Source organism: Phalacrocorax carbo, chromosome 1, assembly GCF_963921805.1.
Source record: "Phalacrocorax carbo chromosome 1, bPhaCar2.1, whole genome shotgun sequence".
In the NCBI taxonomy this organism is placed as follows: Eukaryota; Metazoa; Chordata; class Aves; order Suliformes; family Phalacrocoracidae; genus Phalacrocorax; species Phalacrocorax carbo.
The window spans coordinates 149,004,893-149,026,009 of record NC_087513.1 but is presented as its reverse complement, the minus strand read 5'-3'; the positions used below and the strand labels follow the sequence as shown (position 1 = coordinate 149,026,009).

The following is a 21,117-nucleotide window of genomic DNA, read 5'->3' as shown; positions in this document are numbered from 1 at the left end:
GTAGGGTAGGGCCAGAGATAACAATTGGTTTTATTAACCTTCTACTATTTTCCTTCTCTGTCATTTTCTGTTATCCACTTAAATGCTTTTATTAGAAATCTGAATTTCTTTGCTTAAGTAATACCAAGTATTTGATTTTTCTCTTTGAGTAAGCCTTTGCTTATTCTGCAAGAGAAAGGAGGAAGACAGCAGTTTCAAAAGGCTTTAAAACAGAAAATAGAGCAAGCCTTTCTGCTTGAACTGTGCTCTTCCTTGCTATGGTAGATTTAAGAGTCATGCTCCATGTTATTTCAATAGGATCCTTTTGTAATTGAAATGTATTCAGGAATGTTGGTAAGACCGTACATCCTCCAGTCATTTCAATATCAACCTCAGCTAATCATAGTGTAAATATAGCAGGGTACACTTTCAAAGTGTCAGCGCTCAGTTCTTCTGTGGCCTCTGTCGTTACTACCGCTGGTGCTTGCTCTACCACCGCTGGAGTGGCTCTAAACTGGAGCAGATCCTTATTGATTGCCAAACACAACAAACCACACAGAAACCACAACTGGAGTGTTCCCTCTCCACTGCTATAACTGGGATTACTTTAGCCAGGCACATGAGGAACATTACCACAGGAGAAACATTTTCTGGGGCTTTTTAATTATTATTACTATTATGTTAAGGAAAACAATTTTAAAAAGCAGGCTATCCACTTTCCAATTCATGATAGGCTGACTGTGCAATCCAGACAGGAACCAGGTATGCTTTGGTTATCTGCACACGTTAATGCAGTCCGTCTGCTCAGAAAATTGCTCTAAAGTATTTAAAAAGAGACATTGGAATGTTATACCATAGGCAAAATAACTCAGCCATGTACAAGGAAGCTGAGTTGCTGGAAAAACTGTGATTCTGAAGAATGTTTTAACGTCACTTTAAAAATTCCATTAAAAATTAAACATTTTTTAATAGCTTTTAATATTTAGCATGTATATAGAAAGGCCTGAGTAGGATATTTAGGAAGAGGTTTCTTTACTTGGGTTTGATTTTTATTGTTTTCTATTAGTAATATTATGTTCAAATATCAAACCAAACTTTCCTGGTTTTTGTTGGGGAGCTTCTAGGAGACTTGTGAATATCTACTCTGTGCCTAAAACCTTCAGAAGCAGCAATGAACACCTCTGTTATTAGATACTTCTAACATCATAACCTTAATGCCGACACTGGCAAAGCAGTCTGGGCTCGTTAACAGGGCTGTTCTGAGATAACAATGACATATTATGTTATAAGGCTTTGATTTCTTGAAGACAGGGTGCCGAATTCTTTTGACGGGCTTACTACAGGATTGTTCTTCCATGGCAGCAGCAAAAGAAAAAGGCTTCCACTTTCTTCTCAGCTTAAAAGATTACAGCTTAGACAACCACATCTGCCTAAGCATCCTTGTCTTATTTACAAGCTTAGCATAAACCCCCAGATCATGGGATAGAGGGATACGCAGCAACTTGTTCCCTACAGTAATCATGACTCCTCTTTTTAAGGACCTACACAAAGATGATGTTATGAACAACAGTCACAGTAATAAGCTTCAGTGTCTCAATAACCTTGCAAAATTATTTTCCTTTTCTTCTCTTTAATCAAGAAATGCACCTTCACGCAGCAGTAACCCAGTAGCCACTGGCAGGGACAGAGGGCCTATGGAAGGAGAAGCATGGTTGGCTGAAGCTCCTGCAGGGTGAACTGTGCATCGCTTACCTCTCAGCACCTGGTTAGCTTTTGCATTGGCCATCTTTAGCGTAAGGAAGCAAATGTCCTTCCGTGGCCCTTGGAGGGAGAATTGGCTGTTCTGCATCAGCTGGCTTGGCTCCCCATGGCCAGGAGCCCACTGCTGGAGGGTCAGGGATCCAAGCAACACCTGCCTTACGGCCAGCTAGACCTCCAAGCACTCAGGCTCCCTTTGCTTTCCCTCTGCTCTGTCGTGGTATCTGTGGGCACTCATCCCATGAAGAAAAATATAAGCTATACCTGCCCAGACAAAGAAAGCGGGCTACTGCCTCTTAATGTGTTTTAGTAAATCTAAACACACAGGGTGTATGCTTTGGGTGTGTGTGGTGCACATCTACTTGCACATCTACTCCAGGGACTTCCAAAGTTCAGGTGGACTCTGATGGTATGTTACTTCTTTTTTCTTTTTGTCGGTTCTACTGGCCAATGGTTGTGTCTGCTTTTCCTAAAGTAAATTTAAAAGAAATAAAATTAGCTTTCTCCCCCTCACCGCTTGCACGGCATTATGGCCTGGTTTGGGAAAATGATTAGCTCTTAAAAGAGTGGCTTGCAGTTGCTGCAACGAGATGATAGATAACGAATGTGGCAATTGCTGCTAAGTTACAGGGAAATAATCTCCTCTTGCCAGAAAGACCAGCATAGTTTGAACTGCTAGTTCATAGTTGCAAAGGTTATCATAAATCTTTGCATTTTAGCCTTTGGAACACTAACATAAATTGTTTCCAAATGCTCTAGACCTGCATGGCTTATGTCACTAGAGTTGCCAGACACAAATCTTCCTTTCTCAGGGGAACAAAAATAAACAGAAAATTCTCTGTGTGCATAGTTCTTTTGGAAAAAAAGTCAGGTGGGAGAAATGTGTGTACATCTTGGAGGAAGATGGGTGTCTTCGAAGACCTTTTATTTCCTGCACAGGTGGTTAACAGAACATCCTGCTCCAGGGGCACAGGTAGAGCCCCAGCCTTATTGACCTAACTGAGGTCAATAGCAAGTCCCCCTTCAGCTTCTACAGGGACTTAATTCTGTGTCTCCAGATACTGTTACAACAAGAGATCAGAGCTTCACTTCAGTGAATAACCTAAACAACTCCTACATTTCTCAGACAGTTTCCCTTGGCTTCTTTCTCTCTCTTGTGTGTGTGCATCTGCACCTCCCAGTGTTCAACACTCCCTAAGACAGGTTGAAATAAGAGATGCACAAAGCATCTCTTATTAGGCTTGCAGATATAGTTGAAAAAGCAGGCAAGCTCTGGGGCAGCTTGTCCCCTTTTCCAGTAGTCAACAGTGTCATAGGACGGGGGAACACCAGACAATTTCTTTATGACATTACGAGCCCTAATTTTTATGAGGTAATATAACTTCGTCCATTATTCCTAGTAGAATAAGACTCAGCAAACGGGGGGGAGAAGAGGATAGAAGCATAGTTTTTAAGTCATCCTACTAACTTTCTGGTAATTTTCATGCCAATTCTTACTTCCTGGAAGACACAACGTGGGTAGTGCTAACATTTGGCATACGCTGCAACTTCTCTTCTGGGTATGCAGTGGAAAGCTCTTTTCCTTTTGGAGATGTACTTGTTATGTCTAATGTTGTAGGAGGGAGACTGTATGGCAGAAGAATCAATTTCTCCTTCGTGATAATATTGAGAGCAATCTGAAAAAGCATAAGTATAAAATGAGTACCGCGATAAAATCTGAAGACCTTGTTGTACTGCAAAGAGGTAAAATAAACATGAGTTTCTGGCCCACAAAGCTTTACGGTCAATAAGTATCAAACACAAGAGGAAGAAATAGATCAATGGCAAGGAGGTTGAATTGCAATTTTTGTCCATCCACAACTGTAAAAGTCTTTTGGTCTTTTTTCTTACAGCCCAAAGCAGCGCATAAAACCTGCGCTAAGCTAAGCATGATTTTTGTATATGACAGGAACTGACAGACTGGTGATGTAGAGGACCGTGTACATCAAGTGACAGGCAAAAACATTGTTCGGTATGATTTCGCGTTTCTTATTTGTAAGACAACAATGAAATTATTTGTTTGACATTCCTGCTAATTCTTAAGTAGATAGGTCCTGTGATTACTTTGTATTTAATTTCTTTTCTCCAGAGAAGAAAAAAACTGTCAAATATCCTCAGGACATCACAGAGTAGATCGTGAGATCCAATCCAAGGCCCAGATCTAAACAGCCTGGAATCTGGGATGCTTCACCCTGAATTGCAGCTTTCTGAATGAAACCACATGAACCTGAATTCCTAACTTTAAGAGATGTTGGATCTGAAATTAGTGCCAGATCCATTAAGAGATTAATACAACTAAACCCAAAATACATATCTTGGAAACTTTCCTTTCTTGTCTTTTAATTTCTCAGATCTCTGGCGTTGTGCTTTGAACCCATCCAGAGCTGCCCCTTCAGTGTCTTCACAGAGCAGAGTTCACCCCTAAATCTGTTTGGGACATAGAAACCAGGTCTACCTCTCCCTGCTCAGGGCAAGAGGGGCAATCCGCTGTGACAATCTTAAAGCACATTTAACAAAACTAGATCCCTTTCAGGATAGGGAGGAAAATGCCCAGGTATTTCCTAAAACAGTGGCAGTGACTATTCTATTAAATAATGTTTGCATCTGCTCCTGTGAAAAGCACCCAGAAAATAATACAGCACTCAAGAAGAAACCTCCTGTGATCAAGAGACTGGAACACTCACCTCTGAGACCTTCTTCCAGTCACAAAGCACTTCCATATTTTACATTTAGCAGCTTTGGGTGAAGGACAGAAATGGTATAAACCTGCAGGGGAATCACACTTTATGTTTTCCACTTTTACACAGCTTGACTGCGGAGAAATTTTTTCACTCTTCAGTTTCACACATCTACTTCTAATTCAGGGCTAGAAAGAACTAATTCTGAAGAAAGGTGAAAAATGCAAGTTCATAAATGGTTTCTGCTCACACTTTAACTTAGTAATAATGCAAATTAACTGTGCACCAAATCCCATCATTTGGAAATAAAATCTAATAAAGTCTGGTAAAAAGTACAAATTTCTGCCCTAAATACAGACTGTTTGGACAAAACTATCACTCCTCTCAGATTCAGTCATACATACACACACCAGTTTATACTGCTCTGACTCCATTAATTTTGCTGAAATTACTCCCTGAAGGAAATTAAGCCCTCTCGAGTTTTTTAATGGGGAAGTACAAACGTGTTATGTCAGCTGGGGGTGTAAACAGGCTCAAAAAGGAGGGGAAAATAAATCCACCATCACCTTTTAAATGTTGTGATGAAGACTGCAACTGCTTCAAGAAGAGAGTAACTTGCTGGAAGCAGTTATTATGGAAAGGTGACTCTGTACTGACCTTGTTCTCTTCCCTTACACGCTGATTGCTAGCCACTGCTGCTGGGGACGGGCTGGAGGGGAACCTTGGGTAGTCATTGCACTTCTCTCTCCAGCATAAGTCTCCTTACTTTCCGTCTTTTTGTTATCAGTCTCTGTGATCCTCTCTACTCCTTAAGGATGAAGAGCACCTAACATACTCCTAGCTCGCCTTTGGGATAAGAAAGTTAATAATTAGTTCCTAGAGCAGCTGTAGGGTCAGAGCAGTTGGACTGCTACTCCTTCTGGGCTGTCAGTAGCACGGACGACCAGCTGTCAGGATTTTAATTCCAAGCACATTTTGGGGTTTCATCGTTTGTCTCTCTTCCTGCTTTAGTAGTTACTTGGAGTTCAAAAGACTTCTGAGCAGCTGAGCCATCAATTACATACTTCACACATATAGAAGTGCTCACCCCTTAATCTGCACTGGTCACCACACAATTCAGCAGTTGACCAAGCATTTAAAAAAATAAAAAGCTTTCCTGACTTCAAAACAAACTTTGCCCATTCAGACTGCCCTAAAACCTTAATCAAACCCCAGCTATAGGGAATAAAAGATAATAATAATAATAACTGAAATCCTGGAGGAGAACTCAGGATTTCAGAATGCCCTAAGGGTGACTCCCGCTGCCAGAAGGAGAGGACAGACTCCAGAATTGAGCAACCTTGTGCCAAGAACACTAAGCAAGTAACAACGTTTTGTTTAAAACTGAGAGCTGAAGTTGGCAAAAGGACTGCAGCTGTAAATGTCACCTGTGTGTGAAAGACAGAGGTAGCCACTTAAGCCATTAGTACCCAAAACATTTAAGGTTTTATAGATCAAATGTGGCTTAAAGAGGAGATGAGGCCTGGCAGGCAGTGAAGATTGTGCAGTCCAGGTGGAATGTGCTTTCTGCCTGGGAAATTCCCCTTCCTAAGCAGGCAGCTATGCCCTGCTCCGGCTGTAACCTCCAAACACATTTCAGGTGCCACACACACTGCAAGCCTCAGGTTAAGAAAGAAGCTGAGGAACCCAATGAAACCCCAAATTAATTGTCCTAGCCAATAATGAACATTCATGCAAGTAATCAAAGGCATTTGTGTCATCGTTGATTCTGTGTGCATCCAGAAAACGCTGGAGACATAACAAGACCTGAGGAGCAAACAGCAGTTGTCCCTAATTCAGACAAGCTGGTACCTCATTTGCAATTTCTTCTACTTGCTTGTCCCCTTCTGCAATCATTGTTTGACATTTGTCTGAACCAGGGCAGCTAGCTCCCATTTGAGTCCCTGTACGCTACAGCTGTTGGAGAACTCATTCAACTGCATCAGAGGAGAATCAGATATACAATCACTGACCCCACATCTCCTGCTGTTAACTGTGCCCATGGTCCCATGCATGAGCAGAGAAGGAGGGTTGGTGTCTCACTGCAAGGCAATGACCGCCAGAGTGTAGGGAAGGAAGGAGCAGAAGCACGGAACAGTGGTGTCCAATAGCCTGTGCATGACTAAAGTCTACCAGCAATGCAAACCTTTGTCTTGCCTTATGGAGAAGATGTTGCTCCTTCTGAAGATTAGCTGGCTCATCCTCTTAATGTACTTGGCTCCCTCCATCCCCTACAGAGATAGCTTCTTGCTTTGGACCTGTTGGTCAAATCCCATTCACAAATTTACAAACTTGGGTTTTATTCCTCTCTCTCATCTCTAACACTGGCTCTGGTCAAAGACGGTTCAGTGGAAAGATGAAGTAGATGTGTTATTGTTATTACCCAGTACTGCAAAATTTATAGTGCGGTTTCTTCCTATTGTGTTCATTTATCTGACTGAAAGTTGAATTAAAATTGAGGTACAATGTGATAAACTGGAATTGGTAAACCTTTCTTGGGGGATTGGGTCACGTGTAGCTCAGTCTGACCAGTGCCTATTTCTGTCTTTGCAACAGGATAGTTGGACCCCAGACACCACCATGACTGAACGCTTTGACTGCCACTACTGCAAGGAGTCCCTGTTTGGCAAGAAGTACATCTTGAGGGAGGACAGCCCCTACTGCGTGAAATGCTACGAAAACCTTTATTCCAACACCTGCGAGGAATGCAAAAATCCTATTGGCGCTGACTGCAAGGTATGCCAGATTTGAGTCTTGTTACAGAAATCTTGACAGAGTAGCCTGTACACATAACTCTCAGTCATGGTGCTATCACCTGGAAGGATCCAGCTTAACAGCTACCTAGGAGCTTCTTTTGGTGGGAGAGCATGCTTTCTGGACCCCTGTATCTGCTTTTCACCACTTTGCTTGGCAAACCCTTCTTTACCAGGCATGTTAATAGAAATGGAAGAACGCCCCTTTCTTCCCGTAAGGCATAGGATGATCTGATGATCTGATGTTAGAAAGCATCTCTAACTCATCAGGAGACTCCAACTGTCCTTGGGGCCAGCTGGGATCTGGAAAGGTGGCAGAAGCTGATTTGGCTACCTTTGGGTCACAGGGAGCTAAGCTACTGCTGGCTTTGCAGTGACCACAATTTTGCCAACTCATAGACCACAAGAATCCGGCCAATGCTGACCCAAGTAATAAGTCAGTCAGAACACAGAATAATTAACCTTTTAAATAGAGAATTATGACAGTGGAGGCAACTGAAGATTGGAAAGCACAGAGCAGAGGCCTTACTTGAGCTGTGCACTGCTGCATCACATGGAAACACCTACCTGGTACAAATAAGGCGTGACCACCTGCATTTCTTTTAAATTAACCAAAACAACTGGAGTTTATGCCAGTTTTACTCTGACTGAATGAAGACAGATGATATTTGAGTCATCCAGTGAGGTGTTTGTTGGACTGCTACAGACAGACTTCATCCAATATACATCCTCCTTGCACAAAATTGACCTGTTCAAATTTGGCCAAGAGTTTCACTGACAGAGTTTGCACTAGAACAGCAATTTGCATTGCATGGCCATGGGATTCTTGACTGGTATGAGGACATCTGATGTTTGATTTCCTGTATTGCTGGTCCATACCTCTGGAAGCACCTATTAGTCCCTATTACTGATACTACCACTCTAACACTAGTTCAGAGATATAAAAATATATGCCTACTCAGATTGGGAAAAATAAATCTCATCTTTTCCAAACTGATCTATCCCAACCAAACCAGTAGGAAAGCCCCTTTCAGAAGCCTTAAAAAGGTGAGAATGTTTCACTGTCATGACAGGGAACTGGCAGTAATCTGTAAGAGGGTATAAAACTGCCAGCTTTCCTCCAGCTCATAAATATTCAGATTAGAGAAGAGATACAGCTGGCCTGACCTGAAAAAGCAAAATATTTCTGCCCCATTCCAGAATGTGCTTTTGTTTTAAGGTCTCTTTCTAAGCCCTTGAGAAGATATTTCCATGTGTTGATGTTCAAGAATTTAAAAACTTGGACCGGCTTCAACAAATCTCCGACAAAGTATTCAGAAATTAATCAGGCTGAACTTTTCAACCCAGATTTATGGATTTAGGGAGTGTGGGTGTAATCCGATATACTGCTCTTCTGTACTTTTAAGCAAGAGACACTCTAATAGCAGACAGAAGAAAAAAAAGCCCCTAATTGTCTGCAATATAAGAATATTTTATGTATGTAAAGAACCAGAACTATATGTGGAAAACACAACTATAAGATAGTAAATAAAGATTTCTTAAAGAGCTATAAAGTGCACCAGAAACAAATGTGGCCTTTTTTTGTTTCTGTGACTGTTGTTTGTGACTGTCCGTGCTTTATGCTGCAGCTTCTGAACCTATTGACCAATTTTAACCAAATTCTGACAGATGGAAAAAAGGTTGCAAACTTAAATTCCTGCAAGTTTTCTGAAAAAAAAGCATGTGGTTGGTTAGAAAAAGAGATCCTATTAATGTTCCCACTGAGAGGAAAACTAGAGTAGGTTTTTCAATGACAGTAATAGATGCTAGAGAACATATTTCAGAGAGCCCTTATAAGTGCCTCAGCCACAAGATAAGTTTCAGCTGAAGCTTGTGCACTCTATGACTGAGCATAACTCAGCCATGAAACACAAAGCCACAAAAACTCATGCTTCTGCTCCTCATTAAACTGTACATATACATAGATATATAAACACATAAGGAATACACACATATATGCAAACACAAGACATATATGTGTGTATTTTTATAGGTATCTTTTTACACATTGCATTTGCATTTTCCCCTGAGGAAAGAAGATAAAATGTATTGTGTTTGGGAATAAAACCAGTATGTTTACTGCATGTACAAAATGGACCCCATGTTTATTTGTGTGTTCCGACATAGCCTTTATACAGCTGTAAAATTTGGAACTAAAACTTAATGGAGTGACAGTGTTATCAGAAAGGGTCACAACCAGGCCTCTGTATCCAGCAGGGGCACCCACCCTCACTCACATCCACATTACAACCTGAAAAACTCCATGTAGTTTTCACTTCAGATCCTCCTTTGCAAGTCGCTTCTTGGCCACTGCTGTTTCTCTACACAGAGAAATGCTGAACTGAAAACCCAAATGCAGTTGAGATGTTCCTGTTTTCACCCTGCGAAGAACTTCCTTTCTGAGGACGGCTATGTAGTTAGTCTATGGATGTTTCTTAGGACTTGCAAAGCATGAAACTAAAACTAGGATTGAGATTTGGAGCCCCTAATTCCTTAAGAGTGCAAAGCAAGAATTAGTTTTGATGGCATCTTAAATGCTTATTTTTCTGGGTGAAAATTACTGTACAAAAACAAACAAAGTACACCAGAGTAAAGGAGGTGTTGAGAAGGGCACAGCCAGCTCTCTGCCTCTGACACTACTGTATCAGCACTGGTGCATAGCATCGTCTCACCTGAGCTGAACTTAAGCCTGCTTAGACACTAGTAATACTCCAACGTTGACAGCACTGGGCTCTGAGAGGGCCAAACCGATGGCCAGATTTTCACCTTGTGTTTTAGCTATGGCACAGAGACCCCATATGACAACTATCCTGAAGACAAGCTTTCTCTGAATTCAAATCAGGAGAGAATTTGCTTCACTATCTTTCGTTCTTCCTATGGTAATTTATGGGTAACTGTGAACGTAACTGAGTAACAGCTAATTTGTTCTTTATTTTAAACACTTTTTTTTGTGTTAAAAAACCACCCTGAATGACAACATGTGTCTGAATGACACCCCTGGACTTAGGCCATTTTGTCAGCTGTAAGCAATTCTAGCTGATGTTTACGAAACTTTCACGGACAGATTAAAAGCGTCATATACTGAGAAGTAGGAGGCACTGGCAGGCAGTGGAAAAACATGATTATGTTTCTCTCGCAGCTATTACACATTATCCGTATGCCAACGGGTTCTAATAGAAATTTACTCTTTCTAAAAAGAACTGGCATTTCATCACCTACATCCCTGGTGAACGCTCACCACACCTACAGTTTCACTTTTCTTTCTGGAAATCCATCCATCATGTTCTCATTTACTTAACTGCTGAAGTGTGACTTTTGGCTGATTTTGGCTTTTTTCATAGTTTCCTTGCGGGGCCTATGGCACAGAAACCATCATAAATACAGGAAATACCTACCGTAATCCAGTGTTTAACGCAGCCCACAAGTTGGCCTTGGCAGGCAGGAGGGGGTGAAAACTCTCCGCAAAATGTGAGAATGAAATTAAAAGCGGATTGTGAGATAAAGCTACTGTGCAAGCACACGGACCAAAAATTAATCGAAAGGGTCGGTCTTACACTCAAACTAAACAAAACAAAAATAAGGCCTCTAGTAATGTGGGTCAGGAAAAGAAGAAAATATTTGGTTTTCAAATTTCTGAAGTTTAAACTTTGTACCAAGTTGCAACATATTTTCAGTGCATTGCTGAACATCAGACTAGGTGTTGTGAAGTGGAATGGTAAAAGAGGCAGGTACCTTCATTTCTTCTCATACCCTTAAGGTGCTGGGTTCGGCATATCATTTATTTTTACCTTTTCTAAACATGCTTTTGATAGGGAAGTGCCAGGCTAACTTTTTGGGGTGTTTTTTTTTTGCTACAGGGTATACATGGCTAAAATCTGTACAGCATTTTGTTGTCATACCCCATTTACTCTGCTCAACCTTCTGAAAAGAGCATTGTGGCAAGCAAAAAAAGTCCAATGTAGTCTTCATTCATGAGCAAAAATATGCAGTTACTCTTCTGGTAATCTCTCTAATCTCCCTCTTCCTGTTGGGTCCCTGTTGAAAGCCAGTTCAGGAGAAAAGGTAATACATAATGGCTTAAGTTTACTTAGACTGATAAAGCCAGAGTAGAAGACAATACAGTTGCAGGATATGAGGAGCCTATGCTTAACCCACTTACCTGGTAACTCTAGTCTTGGGGCTCTTCTACTTGAAAAACAAAAGTCGTCACGAGCAGCCCCATACTAGAGGCCAAGTAAACCATGCTGGATCAAAACTGCACAGAACGACTGAGGAGCTATAAAATGTGATTTTGCCAATGTTGAAAACAGTTTTCTTTACAAAATTTTCTTTGGGGGTGACATCATGAAAATAAGTGAAAATAAAATTGTTTAAAAAGCACTGGCTTTTCAAAAACGTAAGTTTCAAACCCATTTGGGTTTGGGGATGACTGTAAATTTTTGGATAGAAATAGGATCTGCATTAAGTTTTGCTTACATCGTATTCTTACAGTCATCTGAATAGGTGTACAAAGGACCTCCACTTGGCCCACACTCTGACATCTGTTTGAGAAACATCCACCATTCATTTGGTTGTTCCAAGGAACACTGAGCTGAAACTTTCAGCTGAGGCTGATGCTCAGATCAGGCTGAGAAAAGCACCTGTTCAAATCTGAGTAGCTTCAGGTTTTGTTAATCTGGTTACTTTTTATCTTCAAATGAAACCAGGCAAGGGAAGGATTATTCTTCATGTTCAAAAGAAACGTAACTGAATGAAACATTAAATATTTCTCCCTGCAAATTTTTCTGCAGGATTTATCACGGCTCTGCAGAGACAGGCATTGCCCTCCTCCCCTTCTCTTCCCACTAGTAGCACATCTGGAACTGGTCTGGTGCTCTCTGCGCTTCAGCTACAAAACACTTGTACAGGACAGACCATGTCCATGAGCAACTGTGTGCGTGTGTCTCTGTATATGTAAACACTGTTCCACTTCTCAAATTTCAATCTATGGCAATTCTTCAGTCTCTTATCTGTGTTCCTGTGTGCTTTATCTAACAAGAACACGTGGCTGTCAATTTTCATAGACGCACAGATCGATCGCAAAAAAGGTCATTTGCCATATTTCTTTTAGACAACATAGGAAGCTGTATTTAAAACTACAGTTAAAATATGTAGCACGCACCAGGGACTCAATTCCCTCAGGCTGCATAAAGCGGCTGAGAAGTCATGCTCATCAATATTTTAAGGATATACTCCAGGTCTGAGTCCACAATAATAATTTTCTTTATTAGTTCTTCCTGGAAATCCATGCAATGAAGAGGAATTAGTTGTATATCACTTGTACCTTCTGCTGGAACAGATTTATTTGGGTTACAGTCAGCTAGCGTAACCTAGAGCTCACACGCCTCGAGTAAACCTAATGCTCTTTCAGCTTAACTGAGGACCAGCCTAACAATCAGACCAGCTGGAACAGTTTTGCACATGCAACTTCTCCAGTGTAGAATCTGTTCCAGACCAAGACATCCACAGCTCGTGTATGAGCCAAAGGCTCCAGCTAGATACAGATACAGTAGGCCAAACCTGATTTCTGGTGACTTTGTTACACTGACCTAAGAACAATCATGATGCAGGAACGGTTTCATCAGTACCTTTGACTTCCTTGCTTTGGATGTGACAAATTCAGCGAGAGAAAGCAATACCCATTTCATCAGTCTACTATTCTGCTGCAGGCATGTCAAAGCCAGACATCTTAGACTCCCTCTACATTAGATGACAATATCTGTTATAGTCATCCAAGGTAGCTAAAGATTATTCAAGTCAGTCTGTATCTTGGGTGCTTTGGGTTGTAGTTGCGCTTCACTGCTTTGCCACGATGAAATATCAGCTACTTTCACCTACCCAGCTAGTGTCTGTACAAGCTGCCGTCATAACTGACTCAGGGACCAAACCTTGAGTCAGTTTGACACCTAACCATTGACACCTAATCCTTGTCTTCATTACTCCTCTACTAAAAGGCACACACCTTCTCCAAGGTATAGTTTTATTAATAAAACAAGGCAAAACCAAAGCAGACAACAGCATATGAATTTTGCAGATAAAAAATAGCTTGCAGAATGGAGAAAGGCATCAAGTGGGAAAGAGACAAGAGAAAGAAAAACAGATCTGTTGTGATTCTGTTTTCTAGCAGGCAAATTTCACATTTTGGAAAAATCTGCTGGCTGTATGTTTTGTTTTTCTGTTGAAAATATTATTCCCCTCTGAGATCGCATTCAGGCTATTCAGCTTCATTTAAAGAGCAAGCAAATGTAAGTAAATCCCAAATAAGTTTTTCATTTTGCTATTAGAAAAGATTAAAATCTTACAGTCAGAAATCTGGGTTGTTTCAAAAGAAGTTAGCTGAAATGAATAGACAAGCTGTAAAAACAACTGTCTGAAAGCTGCAAAGTAGGAGGCTTAGGTATTCTGCTGCAGAGTGCAACCTCTGAGATGAAAGACACATTGGGTACCATTTGTTACTCACAGAGATTTAAGAAATTTAGGTGAGCAGCACAGTTGTCCAAACAAAAAGTCTTTATTGGATCATCAAATTCTGACTGAAGTTAGTGTAGTTTAACAAGCTACCACACATCAGCTGAGCTCAGCAAAATTATTTCCAATGTTTTCTGTTAGCTATTTATGAGAACAAGGCTCCTGCAGACATAACATGGTTATTTTAGGTTAACCTAAATCCACAGAATCTTTTGTTTTCTCTGGGCTAAGATTGCACTTTCAGAGTTACCTGTGACTGTGCTGACTGACACAGAGCAGCTTAGGCCAGATTATGTTTGAACACACTGTGATGCTTCCATTTACACAGTCAAAAAACTTGATATTCTACAACTCATTCTTTTCCTTCAGTTAACCAGATTAATTCAGTGCTTGCAATTAATACATAGTGAATCTTGAGCTAGAACCTAGAAGTTATTTCTGCTAAACTTTTATAACCCCCATTCATGACAATACTAGCCTCTCACACTCCTACCTTGAACTGAAGCCTATATATTTGGGGGTAGAAGCCCTTTCTTGTAATGAGCTAAGCTTCATTTTGTTTGAAGTCCAAAGACACTGTTCAAGTGTTACATGATTAGTCCACCTTAATTTAAATTTTCAAGGGTACAATCCATCCCTTTAGGTCACAATTTTTAGAAGGACTTTTGTTTTAAATAATAGAAGTACCACTGCAAGGAGTTTTTTAAATACTTAGGTGTCCATGCTAATCCCTTGGCCAGAGTGTTCTGGATGACTGGCTGCAGGTATGATGTGATCTCTCATCTTTCAGTCTGATCCACATTTAAAACATAGGTAAACCAAAACACAAGAGTTGGTAAAAATTAGTTGCAGTGAAAAACAAACAATCAAACAAACCCCAGAGATGAGACCAATTCCACCTTTGGTGTAAATCTGTTGAACTGAATAAATACTAGCAAGTAATTGGGAAAAGGATTTCTGTCCAGCAATGAACAGCTATGAAATGACCTAAAAATCAGCAATAGCTGAGACAAATAGGGGAAATCTACCCTACCTATAAGGTTAACAAGTTTTAATCTGACTCAGAAATGGGCCTTTAATCTCAGAGGAAATACCTGAATGAAAATAGTTGTTCCTCTGCCACATACAAAAAATGAAGGTTACCTCGAACTGCAAAAGGGTCGATAGTTGTCACGAGCTGTCCTTGGTTATCAGAGCAAAATAAGTTCACCTTCACCAGAACATTTTGTTTTCTTGAGCTGTGCAAATTAGCCTCAGCTCCTGGCTGTGGTTCAGATTTGGATGTGTTTGCATTCTCTGAGCTTCCAGTTGTATAAACTATTCATTCTGCTTACTCTGTGGTTTTGGATTTCTACAGGATCTGTCTTACAAGGACCGCCACTGGCATGAAACCTGCTTCCACTGCTTTCAGTGCAAGAATTCATTGGTGGACAAACCATTTGCTGCAAAAGAGGAGCATCTACTTTGTACTGATTGCTACTCCAACGAATACTCTTCCAAATGTAATGAATGCAAGAAGACTATTATGCCAGGTTAGGATGCTCACTTTTTTGGACTAAGAAAAGATTAGGCTAAATAGCAAGCCCAAACTCAGCAACATTTGTGACAAATGTCTTTCCTTCACTATCTCTGCTAAGTGATGGTGAACTTTGTAAAATACAGTTGATGGTGCATTCCAAGTCATTTCCATGACCAGAACATGTAATTTTCATAATGGATCATGATAGAACTCTTATTCACATGAAGCAGATTACCCTTGAAAATTAGCATTTCATTTAGTATTTTCATTAATGGAATTTATAATTTTGTACAGCAGTATTGATTAAAAGCCTTCTGATGACTGGATAACTAAAATTGATCTTTCTGTCCAATCCCAACTTTGTACTATCTTGATTGGTTTCCACTGCTTGAAGATCAGAAGCAGCTTGTGTATTTAACAGCTTGCTTAATTAATTATTTAGCTTTTTATGTAATTACTGTAAATTTAGCTTCTCCCATAAAAATTAAAAATTGGTCCCAGTGCTTCTAAGGTCTTTCCTGAGCAGAAAGATATGAAGAAACAGGAAAGCTCTGTTTTCTTTTTCAACATGAAACATGAGCTTACAGTAATAGATTGCTAAAACCTCATCTGCTCATGTCAATCCTATAGCATTCTGTGATGATCTGAGGGCTTAAAGTGGAAGGAATATTGGTCCAGAAATAAAATATTAAAAGGCAATTTGAAGAATCCACATACACGCTCCATAATGATTACTAGTTACTTTTTCCAGTAAAATTTTTCCTTGGCTGGCTCTGACATCAATCATCTTAGACAAAAGCTGAAAACCACAACATTGTGCACCTAAAGTGTAAAAACGAGGGCTTGATGATGAAATAGGATGTATAAGTAGAAACAATAAAGATATTTAAAAGCAGATGCCCCTATCCATTCATGATTGAGTTTAGGCATCTCCTTCTATTATTCCATGCGCACCTGTTTTTACCGATACAGCACCAACAACTGACATGTTTGGGAACAGCCAGTGCTGGTTTTAAAGCTGGAACTACATATATGTATATAGCATATATATATTTTTAAGACTGTTCATCAAATTCACCCCCATGATCAGTGAGCTTATTTACCAAATGGATCTCTTTTTGCGGATTATGCCAGCTACAGTTTGAAAAGTAGTAATGGAGGCTGGATTTAGTGACCCAGAGAATCCTTTCTTCTCTTATAATCTGAAACAGAAGAAATCAATTTTTATGAAGCTTTACAACCATCAACTGGTCTTACTCAAGATAGCCACGATGTCACCACGTTCGGAGAGCAGTACACCCAGCATGTATTTTTTACTTACACAGCACACGATGTTAGCACAGGAGCTACACCAGAGCACTATGATCACCAAGGGAAGCATAATTCATTTTGAAAGAACCAGCAAGTGGTTGGACAGCCTTTATAGAGACTGTTAACGCTACACTTGCCCTTTGCTTTGCTCCACTAAATGTACAATTTAGATTTAATAAAGCATTATCACGACATGCCCAATACTAAAGTAATTACAAGCTTGATCCTTCAGTCCTTCTGCAAACTAAACTCCCAGTCACTTCAGTCTAGCAGCTAACAAACAGTGCTCCCCCTGCCTTGAGTTTCACTCACAACACAATTCCAAAGAGAGAACAGCTAAAAATGTGAAAATGAAATTATAGACTATTTTAAAAAATTATCCACATATCCATTTTCCAGAATATTGTTCCTTCAGGGACAGATTTATTTGCTCCTTGGTATGCTATAGAAAGTTTTCAGCACTGAGAGGGCATAATTCTTAAAAGGCGTCCATTAATAAAATGGATCACAAATATTCAAGCGTGTAAGCATCGGGGAGAAAGATAATTAACAGTTCACTTACTACACTCCTACAAGTCAATTCTTAAAAAAAAAATCCTGAAGTATGCCTCAGGGCAGAATTTAATGAGACCAAAAAAGAAAAAGAAGAAAAATACACACCTAGTAAACAAAGATAAATTAATGCTTGAGAAGGGAAAAATGATAGAACTCGACCCTGCAGCAACAGGGGTGGGGAGAGCTGGCATCAAAGGAGTTAGTGTGGCTCTTCATCATTAGCCAACACGATCCGCTTGTCACTCTTCCAAGCACTTGACATCATGTTTGTTGCTACAGGCCTCAAGAGTAATGCAGAACTGTAGGTGCATCATTTGTTTGTTTTCCCTCCTGGCCCGTATCAAATATTTTGACACAAGCTGGTACATAGGAAATGATATAGTGTGTAAAGAAATTTGTCCATGTAATAGGGCATCTCCAATTTCCTGGAAGCGCTGTCATACAATGGACTGAATCTGCAAAGTACAGTATCTGTACCCTAAAACTTCACTCTAGACAAGTACATTTAGCTCCTAACTACTACAGCACTTTTCTGCTTTTCAGTAAAAGATTATTTAAAGATTTTTTTCTTCCTTTCATATTGCAACTATGGTTTAAATACAACTGAAGACAGAGAAAATTTTTTTCTTACTGAAAGTTTCAAGAGACAGGAAAACTTTTAGGACAGCTGTTTCAGGGCCGGAAACTATGGCAAATTTATAGTGGACCTCAACAAGGACAGGAACAAGGCCCCAGAACAGATATTAATTAATCCTTTGTCTCAGACAGTGACTATACTTCATTGGGAAAGGAGGCAAGAAGCTTGCCAGGAATTAACCAGGTATCTTGCAGCTGTCTGCAAAAGAAACAAAAGGGACTTGGAATGAACGAAATCAAACTTTGATGAGGAATGGCCTTACCTTCACTTAGCAGTAACAGCAGCTTTTATAGGTGTCTTGCCAATGCCCCAGAACCTTTCTGTGCATTAGAATTAATTATTAACTCTAATAATACCACAAAAAGGTGTCCTACGCCTTCATTATTAGCGGTAAATGTTTCTCTTCTTTATAGGAGGAGAGCCACCACTCACTCTCCAAAAAATTAGAATGGTTCCCAATACCATGCAAAGCTGGTAGGAACATGAAATAGCCTCTAGCTATTTCTATAGCTGCACTGCTTATTGCCTGACAGCCGGCCGTCAGGCAAACGAGAGCTACAAACTGCATCTGTCTCAGCCAGAAGTTGTTCGGTTCATGCTCTGGTCTCATTACAGGTACCCGGAAGATGGAATACAAGGGCAACAGCTGGCACGAGACCTGCTTTATCTGCTACCGCTGCCAACAGCCCATTGGGACAAAGAGTTTCATCCCTAAGGACAATCAAAACTTTTGCGTACCCTGCTATGAAAAGCAGTTTGCCATGCAGTGCGTCCAGTGCAAGAAGGTAGTGCTCTTATTTTACTTACCTAAAACCTAAGGGATTGAAGTCCATCCCATTTCATGTCCAAGTAGCTAGAATGTTTTATTCTTCTGTGTGTTAAAAGATGATTCTGAAATCATCCGATTTTAAGAGATAATTTTAGTTCCCATCCTGCACCAGGCACAGCATTTACTACAATGAGAATTCTCTTACTCCATGTCAAAGATGCCTTTGAATAGAAAGCATACAGAGAACGCATTTAAAAACAAAGAAACAAAAACACAAAAAAAACCCTAAACAAACAAACCAAAATAAAATTAAAACTCTGCAGTGCAACAACCTCATTCCAATACAACCCATCATATAGCATATACCTAAACATTTCAACTGGAAGGAAGAGAACGCTGACCATTTTTTAATATTCTAATGAAGTTCAAAACAGAAAGATAAGCCTTACACAGAGCAAATGCTGTTCCTGAAATAAACACTAGTAAACTCAATATGCTCAGGAGTACAACTTTCTAGGCTTTTATTTGTGAATTTCCTAAATTCTATACACAGAAACTGATAAGAATTTTAGAATTCTTTCCTAAAAAGAATCATCTCACCGCTTATGGAACTAACAAATCCCAGCTTCCTGTGGATATACGCCTGGGCAAAGACAATCAAAACTAGGGCTATGTCCACAGTAAATTCCCTTTCCCACTGGCACTGCTTCCTCTTTGTCTCCCTTTTACCCTCTTACTTCCAGCCACCACTCGTGCCCACCATACCCAGACTTTCTTCCCTGTGTGCTACCTGCTTATTCGCCCTTCCAGCCAAGCAAAGCTGCAGCCTGGTCAGACGTATGGCTGGCCAGAAACGACTGCATCTTTGCTGCTGCACAGGCAAAACAAAATAGGTAAAGGCTAATCTTTTCTTTCAGCCTTTGACCTGAAGTATACCTATGGCCTTTACTACCTCCTATCCATCCGCCAATTTTCTGAAGATTCTAGGAGTTCTTAAAATCTCTGTACAGTGCCCAATTTCAAGTACATTTGAGAACAGGCTCAAAAATACTTGGGAAAGAGGCAAAGACATGGATGAATATACATACTAGGTAGCATGATCAAATACAAGCCTGATTCCCAGGGAAGAAAGGAAGAGAAATTACACTGTCCAATTTCACAGCCTTCTTAGGAATACTCAAAGGATCAAAAAAAGTTCAGTTTGCCTAACATCAGGGGAGCTGTGTTTGTAGGCAACAACTTGTTGTAAGATAAAAACCCTAGACAAAGTCCAGAGAAGCAAAAAGCAAAGACTTCAGCTAAAATTTGAAATAAAACAGTCTTTGTCAAGGAAAGTAACAGGGAAGTTGAAACCCATAAGGTAGCTCCTTCACCATGAAGAATGGGACAGGTGCAGGAACAGAGATGAGAGGAATAGGCACATGCATATGAAAAGCGACATGCAGAGACTAGCTTTAAAAACAGAGAGGAGAATTCAGAGTGAGATTATATAATATACGGAGAATAAAGTACTTTTAGTATGGGGCTTCTTTGTACAAATTAGGAAATTATAATAAAACACTTGCATGCTTTTCTCAAGGACAACTCCAGCCGAAATGATGATTTTGCTGCTGTTAAGCCTTCTTTCCTGCCTACCACACACACAAAAAACTCACCGCACTTCCTCTCTACTAAATCAAGATACAAACCTGCCATCCTCAAGAAATCACCTTCTGTCCTACTTTCCGTAAAACAGGCTATCACTACAGGAGGCGTTACTTACCGGGAGCAGCCGTGGCATAAGGAGTGCTTCGTTTGTACTGGATGCAAGAAGCAGTTGTCTGGACAACGCTTTACCTCCAGGGATGAGTTCGCATATTGCCTGAGCTGCTTCTGCAACCTCTACGCCAAGAAGTGTGCTGGATGCACAAACCCAATCAGCGGTAGGTCTCTCATGGCCAGTGCCTTTAAATTTCAGGGGGGGTTGTTTGTTTTTTTTTTTTTCTTTAGTGAAATGCTTCTAACATTAAAAATGGTTCAGTATTGATTCCAAATAACTTGGGAGACTCAAGACATTACAGAATTCAAGATGTGTGAAAATTAAATACTAATGATGCCTTTCAAGTGCCTAACAAAAAGAAATGGAAGAGGTCCTTAAACTGAAGTTTCCTCCGTCCCACCTGATTTTCACGGAACATGGTGGACACGCAGTAACAGACCTAAGCACGTAGCGGGATTTGCATGCTCCGTAGGTCATTCCGCTTGCACTCGTTAGAGGCATCGCTGACCTCAGCAACGGTCCCTCCGCCAGCAGAAAGCGTCTCACTGGCCTGCACCTTGGGCTGTAGCATGGCGCCTTTCTTCCCTGACTTTTCAGGACAGCAACTTAGAAATCACAAGGCTTTTAGATACTGCTTTAAGTACAAAAGTACTTAAAAGAGCAACTGCCTAGAGCTTTACTATAAAACACATAGCATAAAAATATAACGTCCTCTATGAAATAACCAGCATTTAACAGCATGGTCCATACAGTCCAAGACTGCAAATCTGAATTA

At 40.3% G+C, this 21,117-nt stretch overlaps 1 protein-coding gene across 2 annotated transcripts in view; it reads left to right on the top strand.

Annotated features, from left to right (window-relative positions):
* The window catches only part of FHL2 (four and a half LIM domains 2), a 43,852-nt gene that overhangs the window by 20,962 nt on the left and 1,773 nt on the right, over positions 1-21,117 (top strand). For both annotated transcript variants that reach the window (XM_009513513.2, XM_064439490.1), the window contains exons 2-5: positions 7,050-7,229; positions 15,150-15,324; positions 18,430-18,599; positions 20,319-20,505. In XM_009513513.2, the coding sequence (XP_009511808.1) occupies positions 7,074-7,229; positions 15,150-15,324; positions 18,430-18,599; positions 20,319-20,505 (688 nt within the window). In that variant the 5' untranslated portion in view covers positions 7,050-7,073. The remainder of the gene's footprint in view (positions 1-7,049; positions 7,230-15,149; positions 15,325-18,429; positions 18,600-20,318; positions 20,506-21,117) is intronic.